Source organism: Acromyrmex echinatior, chromosome 6, assembly GCF_024713525.1.
Source record: "Acromyrmex echinatior isolate Ae372 chromosome 6, ASM2471352v2, whole genome shotgun sequence".
Classification (NCBI taxonomy): Eukaryota; Metazoa; Arthropoda; class Insecta; order Hymenoptera; family Formicidae; genus Acromyrmex; species Acromyrmex echinatior.
Window position 1 is genome coordinate 348,653 of NC_141857.1, and position 13,409 is coordinate 362,061.

Below are 13,409 nucleotides of genomic sequence, written 5' to 3' on the forward strand. Positions count from 1 at the left end.
CGTGGCATAACATCGCGCATGAGTGTGTTTCGAATAGGCAAGTTATTTCGTTGTCCATAATTCCTTTTCGTGTAACCGTTGCGACGTACCTTCCTCTTTCTTTCTCTCTTTTTTACAGAATTGTATTACGGGACGTAAGACAGCAACGCACGGTATTTAAATATGTTAATAAGTTTTCCATTAAGAAATAGTTGATTTTAATTAAATTCATGACAAATATAATGAGCTAAAAATCCATTATAGAATTCTTTTAAATTATCTCTTTGCGAAAAAATGAAAGGATTCGTAATTACATGTAAAATAATCACAATTTAGAAACACGTAATACCGTTAAACACGTTTTCCCTTTGTCAACGTTTGTGGTGCACGGTACCCTTGATTAAGGGAAATATCACCGTACGTTGTGATGTAGGTAGATATTTCTAAAACAGTGCCGCTGAAACAAACCGCTTTATTTCGGATAGCTCTCGACCGTGCTGTTGCATACTTCCTCGTGCCTCCATTGTCCTACTGCTCGCATGAGCAACGTTTCTCTTTTTGCGAGGTGGCAGAGCAGAGAAAGACATAAACCCTTTGTCATAATTTCGTACTGCAGCGGCACGTAGTGGATGCGCGACACGTGGAATCTTCTAGCGCGTACCGTTGGTGAGCTATGCATCATCTCGACACAGTCAAGTTGCGGATGCTCGAAAAAAGGGACGCAGACAGCACGCTGTATGGTTACGCCCATAAAAATCACGCCACGTGAACATTTTGGGTTACGATTGTTCCTTTCGTTGGATATATCGCCGTAGCGGTATTAATGGATTAATAATCTTTAATCATCCGGAACTGAGGTAGGTCTATTAAATCCACTCAATTATAAACCTTTACCTCTTTGTTACAAATGTTAAATAATTCAATTTTTTATGTTTCATCTGCTAATTTGGATTATTTTTAATAAAATATATTTACACGAGTAATGCTGTTTTGGTTCCTTGAAATTTATAGTTAATGCTTTTCAATTAAATAGATCTTACAAATCCACTATCACAGTAATTCTATTATTGATTTTGACGTTAACTCCGGAAGAAATATAATAATAATAATAATTAAATTTCAAGTCTAATGAAAGTCAGCGCAGAAGGGGTTACGCATGTTATTGATAAGAAAAATTCCTTTTTCATAAAACTGTAATATCTTCTTTATTTCGTAATCTGAACCCGTTCAATTCACTTTGGAGTCATCCTTAACAATATTACAATTAAAATTCGTCAAAATTCGGTCAAAAATGTTAAGTGGTCCAGAAAGAAGTAATTTTTCTAATCAATAACTGTGCGCTGACTCTCATTAGCCTTGAAATTTACTTATTATTATTATTGTTTTAAATATATAGAGAATCCGTTCTAATCATTACATTCAATAAATAGTACTTATATTTAAAAAAAAAAAGATAATTAGGATAGCTTTATATATAGGGAATATAATTTTTTAATTTTTAAAATTTGTAATAAACAGACTATTAGACTTGTAACTCTTTATTTATTTATTTAATTTTTATTTAATTGGGTCTTGTACTACATAGTTATTTTAAAAAGAGACATTTTATGTCCGTGAAATGTTAGCGAATCTAGACACGCGAAACATCAGAGAAATATCAGAGAAATATCGGAGAATCTACAAGAATTCAAGAAGCGGGCGAACTCAAGAACAATCCGTAGCTTATGTTACATCAGTACGCATCATGTACAGATACATGGTGTATGTACATAGAGGGCTTACGTACAAAGCTAAATGCGTATTGGCAGTCACCACGTTGCCTTGTCGGCTTTGTGTACGTACCATTACAATGTATGTGGCTTGGCCAGGTCAACACGCCGACAGAGAACGTCCATTACTTCATCAAACCCCGGCCATCGTCGACAGATCCGTCCACCGCCAATTTGCCAACAATCGCGACACTCAGTCAGTATAAACAGTTCGGCTCTTTGACTATGGCAAGTAGGATAGCTCCCAAGCAGGGAGTGCGTACACAATTCAACATCATGCAAGTGATTTAATTTTAGATAACGTATAATCCTCTTTCATTAATTATTTCATTTTAATATGATAATAATTTTACGTAATTATAAAGTGTAACGTTGCGCATTACGGTTGATGTGATGAAAAAGATGGGATTTTATGTATAATACAATAATGAAAAAGCGGGATACATTGTAAAAATTTAGAGTTGCTATGTGCTACTAATTTCAATGCCAAATATAACTATATAAATCAATATGATCAAATTAAATATCAATACAACTAATCTTAATGTCAAATCGTAGAATGGGTACACGATAGAAAACATTTTGTATTATCGGTTAAAATCGATTTTTGATAAAACTTTTATATTAAATTTTTAACAAATGTGATTGCATTATTTGAGTTAAATTTATACTCGATATTTTTTAATGCTACAATAACAATTTATGAATAAGTGAACAAATAAAACTTACGTCTAATATCAATTTTAAGATAAATGAATAAAATGTGTTAATTTAACATATTAATTATTAATTACAATATTTTACTAAAAAAATATGCTTACAAATTTTATGCTAGTGTTATATTATTTTATCAATTTTTTTATTATTTGTGTTACTTCCTAATACTTATATTCGTCTTGTATTTTAATTAGCATAATAATTTATTATGTAGATCGTTTGGGATACGTCAAATATTTTGTAAGTAATTAGATCGCATCTGTTTTTATCATATCTATTTTTATCATTTATTTAACACATTTGTGTCCCAAACTGTTCATCTAAATTATTGTATTAATTTAACATAAAAGAAATATGTTACACAAATGTTACGTAAAAGTAAAGTAAATATAAGATTATATAAAGAAATTAACACAAACATAATCGTAATCAAACTGAGTTAAATTAAAATCAAATTTTCCAACTGTATATCTCACAATTACATCAATAGGAGGATCCATTTATATCCGCAATCGCACATTGGATATTGTAAAGCTCGCTAATTCGTATCTCTCTTAGAGAAATGAGAATATAGAAAGACGATGTGGTCGCCGGCACGGATATCTGGTGAACCTTTGGCTTAATTGTAGTGTTTAATCGCGTGATGTGTAGGTCCCTCGATTAATTATTTAAACCCCTTTAGGCTAACATTGAATTAATGGACGTGGTTCTGCAATGCTACCGCGATATCGATAATTCTGCAATTCTGTGGACCCCTATTAGACCGTCGCGTCGGGTCCGTGCCAGAAACACGTGCCGTAGAATATAGATAACTCGTTTGTACATCTCGTGTTTATGATTATGCCATTATTGTTGCTGCTATTGACGGCTTGTTTTCTCGGAAAACCCTCTCAGAAATGGATAACACAAGATTAAAGTAATTGGAATTCTGAAGATTGGATTTTCTGAAAATGTTTCTTTTAAATCATCTTCAACCAGGGCGATAACACATTTTTACGATTTTTTTCTGCAATCTTTCTAAATATACTGTGATTTAAAAACAGCGACGGATATTTTCAGAGTCAACTTATCTTGCTGATGAAATCGAATCAAGACGATACCTAGCTTTTAAAACACTCGTTATTGTTTACCGATTTCCAATTTCGATTCCTGTTTAAAATATAGACTGTAAAACAATAACCAAAAAGATTTGAGACAAGATTGCAAGACAAGATTTTGCAAGAGTGAAAATATCATGACATTAGAGAACAGTAGTATCTTCGGTGTGTCCCATATACTTCAATTACCTGTTCTTTCGCGTGCATAGTATTTAAACTTAACTTTAGAACGCTATCGATATTGAATAATACAATATGCTATTAATACGTAAATTTTAGATATAAGAAAATAGGTCATTCTTAATTAATGTAACACAAGTTTTCCATACATTTAATTCACACTTTTTAGATAATGACAAAACATTTATAATAATATAAACTAGACTTTTATAAACATACATAACTTACTAATTATTAACTTAAAAGATAAGGATATCATCAAATAAAATTTTGAATATGAATATAATATGAAGCTTGTAGTCCAATTATGAGTGTATGCCTCTCCTCATAACACTTGAATAAAATATATAATATACAAAGAATATATATAATAATATAATAATGTATATAATAATATATATAATATATACAGGGTGTCTCACAAATCACCGCATTTCCTTTTCCAAAGACATGAGGTAATTTTGCGACGAAAAGTCTAATACGAAAATGTCAAGACTACAATAATTTTTTTTTTATAAGCTAATAACTCTAAATGCTTATAAATAAAAAACAATTTTACTTTTATAGCCTCTACTATTATTTCTGGATTCTTTTGAATATTTTAAGACGAAAATCTTAATATGAAAATATCGAGGCTATAACAGTTTTTGAATTACAAACTTCTTTATCAATCTTTAATCAATTATTATCCAAAAGTTATTGTAGCCTCGACATTTTTGTATTAGAATTTTTGTCTCAAAATTATCTCAAGAATACGTTTTTAAGAAGAAATGCGGTAATTGTGAGATACTCTGTATAATAATATATACAAAGAATAATTATTAAAATTAAAATCATTTATCACACTTTCGTTATACCGATAGCACAGTAATGTTTAAAAAATATATTAAAAATGTATGTATTGAAAATTTCGTTCGTATTTTAAACACACACTCAAAATAGAATCTCAGATATTTTTATAATGTTTTAAAAACATCCAGTGTCTATTCTGGACAAAAAGATCTATTTTAAGAATATAACGGATCAAAATTGGACTTATTTAAAACAGTGAGCAAATTTAAGTCGGCGATAGTCCGTTCGCAATTGAATGTAATTGGAGTCTTTGTCTACAGATTCAATTAATTACATTTAATGTTTGGTAAATTACTTATATACAAAATCATATGTTGAATTGCAACATTGCGAAGCATAGATTCAACGTAAAAAAGACATTGCAGAAACATCCAATGTTCATTCAATTACAGTGTCTTGCAAATATTCAGGAACATTGATTTAATATTTATTTAATATTATATAATTTCTAGTTCCAAGAATATTATGCATCATTTTTACACAAAATTAAACGAAATATACTAAATTACATTTTATTTATTTTATTTTTATCTTGAAACCTTTCAAAAAATCATTTTATTAGAATACGAGTGGAAAATCTTATAATGCTACGTCTTTTATTCCAGATTTTTTTATTTACAAGAAATACGGATTCTGCCGCATCCATTTGACGACGATGTCACGTACAGCTTCCGGATATGCAATTTTAGTCAAGAATTTCTTTTAACAAATGCAATTTACATCACACAGTTAACTTGTTATCAACTTGCGTTTTAATAATATTGTATTACTATTATTATGCTACATTATGAACAAATATTAAAAAATATGTTAACAAATTAAGTTCCTAGCATAGCATTAAAGCATATTTATTAAAAAAAAGAAGAATTTAATATTATCATTATGTAGTAATAATATATATACATATATATATATTATTACTACATAATGATAGTATAATATTAAATTCTTCTTTTTTTTAATAAATATGCTTTAATGCTACGCTAGGAACTTAATTTATTAATATATAATATATATAAGTTAATATATTTTTTAATATTTATATATATATATATAATATATATATGTATATATTTTATAGTACAGTTTTTTATTATAAAATAAAGAGACATTTCATAACTGTTTTACAACGAGAACATTTAAAGGTATAAATATACAAAATAGATATTTTTAAAACATCCAAATGTAAATGTATTTTATATGTCGAATATGTTTTTAAAAACATATTCATATTAAGCTCATGAATGTTTGTACTAAATAAAAACAAAATTTTGACGTCCAATGGATGTCTTGTCTGAGTAATACTGATCACTAAAATATCTAAACTGACATACAAAAAATAGACAGAATTTTTTGAAGCTTATTTCCGCTTGTCCTAGCTTTCAAAATGGCAGATTGGACCTCCTGTTGGCAATTGAAGGCATAACTTGGCGCTCAATGACCTCACTCACTTATACGTAAAATTTACATATCGAGAGCGTTATGGAATTAAACACTGTGAACTATTATCGAGTTAATTGTGAAACAGTATTTTCATTCATTAATAGGGTTATTTCTGATTCCTATAAACTTATATTAGCGTCAACTTTTAATCCTTTGGGGACTGAAGTTTTCTAACAAAGAAACTTAAGAAAATCTGTGTTTTTTAAGTTTTAGTACTGCTAAATTTGATTCTAGCCTCAAAATTCTAACATTTAAATAAAAACAAAAAAATAAAATAAAATAAACTGATTATGTTAGTTGAAACTTAGTAAAACTCAATTTAGGAGGTTTTATAGGTATCATTGAGTTTGAATGTCTGAAAATGTCAAACTTCAAAAGGATAGTAACCTCCAATAAAGGAGGACTTAGTATCACAGGGTTCGTAATCAGAGTTTGAAAATCAGTTTGGAAATCAGTATTAAGTTTGCATAGGAATGAAGGGCTTCAAATAAAGCGAAACTAGAAACTTGATAAGCGGTACTTTAAAATAAAAAATTCCTTAAAGCTGAGTTTTCTATAATAGTTAGATTATTTTTTTATTCTATCATATTGGATCAATCATTTTGAACTTTTTTTTTCTTTTTGATCTCACATTTGAATATAACATTGAATATAACATCAAAAATTACCCTATAGATTAAGATTCATAAAAATTCATAAAAAAGCAAGCAGTATACAAAATAAAAGGATGAAATCCCAAATGAAGGCCTGTAATCCCAAATGTGTAATCTCATCAGTCCACAAAAAGTTAAAAATCGTGTGTTATTGTTCAAACATTGCGGAGAATATCAGGTAATCAAGGGATAAAGCACTATCATGATTTCCTCGCAGTGTCGGAGATGCAGCGAGTCGAGGCGAGTCGAATTTAGCTGAGCGAGTCAATCGTTCTTCTCCCATTTGCAAATTAAATGGTCACGTTCTTGATTTCAATTCTACGGAAGGCGATTCCCCCGAGTTTCCAATGTAACTTGTCTTAAACTCAGCGACCAGACGTTTAATCTTAATCGATCTATCCGCCTTATCGTTCGGCCGATGTATATCAACATTTTTCCATTTCCACAGCTGACATCTCCGTCGACCTTCCCACTTTCGTCTATCTCGTTCATCCCCGCTGTCCTTCCTTCTTTTATCCGCGTTCTTTTTCTATTTTACCATCCCTCTCCTTATTCCCCTTCCTTATTCCAATCGTCGATTTCTTTTTGCAGGTCCATTTCATCCCGTTTTTCCGTTTACTTTCCCACAGCTCTTTGGCTCTAGTGCGATTTCTTACGGATTCCACAACTACTCCCTTTCGAAAACGGGCATCCCTTTAGCCACCTCAAAGTCTTATCTTAATGGCTTGCCTCGGCAATCGAAAGTTTAGTTATTATCACAGCCGTTGTCGCCCCGCTTCGCCAACTATACGGTGGATTGCGCGGAAGCGTTTTAGGTGTTAGATAGCGACCGTGGAAATTATCAGGTTGACACGTACGCATGGCTACGGGCAAAGACGAACTCGGTTTTTGCGGCGAGAACTTACGGTTGAACGATATCGCCGAGAAGTCAGATCACTTGAAATAAGAAAATGTAAGACCGTTTCAATTTTTGCATGAAAAGATCGGTTTTGCTGAAGCATCTAAAAATTTAACTAGATGTAGAGCTGAAAATAATTTTGTTGGACTATTATTAATAATAAAATAATAAAATAATTACGTGTGACACTGATTTGACAATAAAAAGTTCTAACATTTTAGCAATCAGTTTAATCATTTGAGCAAAGCAAGTTAAAAGTTCGTCTCAAAAATGATCTCTCCAGAATAATTCCGCCATAAAATTTTAATAAATTTTGTAATTTTTTAAAATTAATTTTTAAGTTGTAGTTTTTTATTTGAGATAAATAATGCAATTTTTAAAAAGGTATAACTTCTTTAAATAAAGAACTTAATAACTATAATAATAAGAATTATAATAATAATAATTTCTTTACTAGGGACGATCATTTGCTCCTCTTGGAAATATTATTTTCTAACTATTTCTAAATATTTTAAAAATTAATTTTTATTTACAATTTTAAAAATGAATTTACCAATTTAGTAACATTTAAGTTATTTGCAGAGTTGTGCAATAACAAGAATTACAATAATAATTTCGTTATAATTATAGCTTTAAAAATGTATTGGTATAAATTAAAATAAAAATAAAGACATTGTATTATTTTTACGCATTGGTATATTTATTTGCTATAGTTTAATATAATTTTTAACATCGTAAACATGTTATTATATAAAAAATTTTAGAATCAATCATTAGTCCCATTAGAAAATTTATATCTGGGTAATTATTATAAAAGTCGATAAGCGTCTTATATATATAATTATTTTGATGATTCAAACAAATTTATTTTCAGATTTGCATCTAACTAAATTTTTAGATATTTCAATAAACCGTTCTTTCTATATATGTGATTTGGGAAGATGGTAGAGAAATGAACAATAAGAACTCGCAATTATCGACCGATTGTAACTTAACACTGCTTGCGTTATAATTATCAATCATTTACTTCAGACCTTTATCACAAGAAAGGTCGTTTCTGTAATCTTTCTTATCGTTATCGTTAACGAGATCAGACCGCACACAATTATAATCACTTCTCTCGCAAATGTGCGACTCCTTTAGTATTCAGTCTCTCCAAACAAGCAGTAATGAAATGTTTCCAACGTTACCACAACGAGAATACCGTAGATATCCGCTAGTACCAACTCATTAAGAATGTCTCATTACTGGTGGTAACCAGGTCAATTACTCATAAGTTCACTCTTAATGCTCAAGACTCCACGGTGTGATTCTCATAGTACGAACTGTACATATATAATTGCTATTAACGTTTTTTTTAAAAATATATAAAATTGTAATAAAATATATTAGGTGTTGGAATTAATTCGTAGCGTTTTACAAGTGATGGGAAGTACTTTCATTAATGTATTTTTTAATGCTCATGTGAAATAAATAACATTCTTTCATTAAAAAACGCTACGAATTAATTCCAACACCTAATATAAAATTGTATGAAAAATGCATGCAGTTAAAATTAATACTTTCAATTACATCAATAAATCCTGTTGTTTTTCTTTTGATAAACGAACATCGCGTGCGCGTTTCCCATAAATTGTCTTCATTATGATACGATAAAGTTTAGGTTACTTTATATTAAAAAAAAAGGAATGCAATAGTTATAGCTATCATAAAAGGTAAAATATGAATGAAAAACCTGCAACAAATATCGCGCTTATTGGTCGACATCATGGAAAAATTGATATCGATCGAGTGGGTAATGCATACAAAATCGAGTGATAAAATTGTCTATGTGTATTTCTAGGATTTTCACAGATAAAGTCTTTTTAGGTTTCTTTACCGATCCACCGCCGGGTCCCTTTGATGTTTATCAGAAGCCTATACAATTTCGTGATGTTGCCAAAGGGCGTCAGATTCTCAGCGGGCCTCGTATTCACTTATTCACGAAGGAATGTGAGCGAATTTTTGAAGGAGAGGCACACACAGAGTTATGGCGCAATGAGGCGAGGCAACGGGTACGTATTTATAATTGTGCGAAATTATAGGAAATCAATTTTTTTTTGATCATTTATTAAAAATAAAACGTTAAAGAAAGTTTGTGAGCAGGATCCGTTAATGTATATCGATTGAGATTTAAATTTTAATTAAATCTTTATTAGAAAAATTTATACCCTTTCTTGGAGAATATCGTTTAATAAAGTTTAATTATAATTTTTTTCGAGCGCAGCGTTACATTGATCTGATTTAAATTAAAACTATCCAGTTAATCAGTTGCAGTTGATTAAGTAACATGTAGAATACGTCATAAAAATGTCCTCGTCTATCAAGTCTTTAGACTGCTATACTAATCCAATTTGCTGATGATTTTTTGCTTTAAACTTGCCGTCTTTATTAGATCAAATGTCAATCAAATGTTTGTTTGATATAACCAAAAAATAATGTTACAAATATTTAGTAAGTATTATCAAATGGTAACAGTTTGTTAATATTTATTAAATATTTGTAAAAGTAACATTATTTTTGGTTATTTTAACCAAATATTTGATTGGTATCATTTCATACATGTAATAGCTATTACCAAACTCTAAGGTCCAGTTTTACGACTTTTGATTAATTCTTAACCATGATTTAACTCATTCTTTATCTTTTTCTAATGCTAGAATTGAAAAGAGATAAGAAATAAGTTAAACCATGGTCAAGAATTAACCATGAGTTATAAAACTGAGCATAAAAGGATCAACCATTGCTAAAATATGTATACTAATGTACAGTAATTGCTAATTATGGCAATACATTGTATTGCTAGCATTGCTATTGTATTGTTAATATTGTTATCCTATGTAATATGATAAATATCCAAAGTACATAAATTTAGATCACTTCGCAGCATTTTGGAATGTCACGAAAACAGATGCATCTTTTTACAACAGTTGGCACTAGTACCAACCGTTACAGAAATATAAAGGGTGCTTATATTATCTGCAGTGCTCATAATACCCGATCCTATCTTGTATCAAGTATAATTTTACGACTTAAACCTTTCAGATAGAAGACGAGAAGAGAAAGATCGGTGGGCACATGAAACCGACATCCCCATCGAAGAAGCACTCGACGCCCGGAGACTGGTATGGATGCTTTGCTAAATCTTCTTACTTTAGTCCGATGTGGAAAGAAAAAGAGAAAAAAAAGACGCCATTACCTAATATGAAGATCAAGCCCAATCCGCTTGGCGGCCCAGGATATGCGAATATTTGCTTAAATCCTTATCCATCATACTCTCACGAGCCTTACGATCTCAGAATGGTTGATAAAAGTGAGTGCGTCTTTGTTCATACTTCCGATATAATCTTCGCTCTCTCAAACAACTTTCGATAAACTTGAAATGTATAATCTAAGAAAAAATGCATAAATTTTAGGCGATATGCTGAAAATGAATGTTTTTAAAATAGCTTAAAAAGAGATTAAACTTTATATTACAAACAAAATAAATTATTGCTTGTTCGTATAACTCATGGTAGAGATTTATAAGTTAAAAGTAATTCATTTTGATCGTTGAGCTGAATATAATAAGAGCAAGAGTCACGTGTATTTGCATTGATGTCGAATGAATTTCTTCCCTTATTTTCTCATCTTATTTCATGTATTATAAAGCATCTTGTAGAATTTATAATTTATTCGCAAAAATACTTTTTGCGAAATATTTTTTTACAGACTATACTGATGAAAAACATAATAAATTCAATAAATAATGTTAAATATGTATATAACTTTTTAGTAGTATATATATTTTTAGCAAAAATTCTTCATAGTTTTTAAAAGATTTATCAGAATCAATATATAATTGTTATTTGTTAATTTAATTTGTAGTATTATTATCTCAATTTCAATTTCAGATAGCGTTTTAATACTGAAAATGAAATCAGAGCGCAGTTTATAAAACTGGAGATGTATATAAATTTATACTAAAATTTTATTAAGCACTAAAATTTAGCTGAGAGAGATTGAATTCGAGATTGAATTAATAATTTGAATCGTACAATATATATATATATGTGTGTGTGTGTGTGTGTGTGTGTGTGTGTGTGTGTGTGTGTGTGTATACATATATATATATATATATATATATATATATATATATCGCGTTCTTGTTTTTGAACATTTGTCATCTGTTGTGTGCTCCTTATTATCAATTTCTAAATCATAACTGCTTTGTAATTTTTTTAAAAGCTAAATATACATACCTCTCGCTTTAATTAAAGTAACAATTTTTTAATAATAATAAATTATAATTTATATACCGACAAATAACAATTTTTTAATAGTAAATTACAATTTACATATATATTAATAACGGTAGAAAATACTATTACTATATACATTAGTAATAACGATAGAAAATTGTTCTGCCACTTTATGCAGACAATAAAATTGCCAATAAAAAGTATTTTATAAAATTTTGTTATTTTTTAACGTTTTTAATTTCTAGATGTATGTATATAATACATTGAGAGAATTTCTTTCCAATTACAGCGTAAAAAAATTAATGAGAAAATGAAACATAGATGTAGATTGGATTTTTTCGAAACAATTCCTTTATTTTATACGGCAGTGTGTAATTAATTATAATTATATCGTAAAAAAAGGAATTACGTTGATTTTTGAGAGAAACGCATTTTTAACTTTTACATAAAATACCTTCAAAAAATGTTTGGTAGCAATTAAATGAAATCCTAATTAGTATCATAAATGTTTGAAATTCTTTTTACAGGAATCTTTTAGATCTTAGAAGTCCATCACGTTAAAAGCTTTTTGCAAATTCTCTGAATTGGAAATTTCTTAATTTACTCTTGCACTTACTATATATAAAGATTATTACATACGATTCCAATTAATCCAGCTGTGCAAATCATATATATGTTAAATTTCTGTGTCCGACATTAAATTTTTGAGGTTATATATATTTATTAAAATATTCATTTTTCTTACTATCGCTTATGATTTTTTCCTAATTCATATATTCTAAATGTAAATCATCACTTTGGTGGCAATAGAAGTGGTGTCCAAAGGCCGATTCTTGAGGACTAGTGCGCCGTTGGATTATTTCCCCCCCAATCCTTACAAGGATGAGGAACTAGGGCCCACTTACATCCCTCCGATCAAGATTGCAAGGAAGACACTCGCGCGATTCTACGTCCCTTTTCCCAAGAAACCCGGCGGAAGTCACGATGGTTGCTTCAGCAAGTTTCCAGAGTACACGGGCGATCCTTATGTTAAAGCTAAGGAAGCTGTCGTTCCCAAGCGCAAGTTTATAAGCAGTGGACCGTTTCTACGTTCGAAATATACGAATAGTATTATCGAGCAGATAACAAAAATATCGTGCAACGCTCGCAATTATTCGGAATATCGGGAACGAGTATATCCTATGCACTGAGAAAATCTTTCTAATTGTACGGAAATTGAACTCCCGAACTTCTTTTTTACTCACTGTTAGAAAGAAACTTTCTTCTGTAATTATCAGTCATACTAAAATTAATTAAAAATAATTAGATTTTATATTTCTCTTTTTGTCTTTCATTCGTAACGTTTTATGTACAGTAGTTACATTTGTACAATATCGTTTAAGTAAATTATTTATGAACAAATTAAGAAAAAGAAAAAAAACCGAATGAAACCATTACGACACTGTGAATCTATGCGTATTTCTTCATTAAATCCACTTTAAAAATTCCAGTTGGTAAATTACATTTTATCCTAATTTCATTCCGAATCCCATAGAATTTTC

General features: G+C 29.7%; 1 protein-coding gene across 1 annotated transcript; it reads left to right on the forward strand.

Annotated features, from left to right (window-relative positions):
• The first annotated feature begins 1,550 nt into the window (after positions 1–1,550).
• Positions 1,551–13,058, forward strand: LOC105154833 (cilia-and flagella-associated protein 96). Its single transcript, XM_011070575.2, is given in 7 exon segments — positions 1,551–1,749; positions 1,752–1,801; positions 1,803–2,003; positions 2,006–2,030; positions 9,458–9,642; positions 10,673–10,940; positions 12,679–13,058. Coding segments are annotated over 7 exon segments (1,155 nt in total). The 5' UTR covers positions 1,551–1,703.
• Positions 13,059–13,409: the final 351 nt, after the last annotated feature.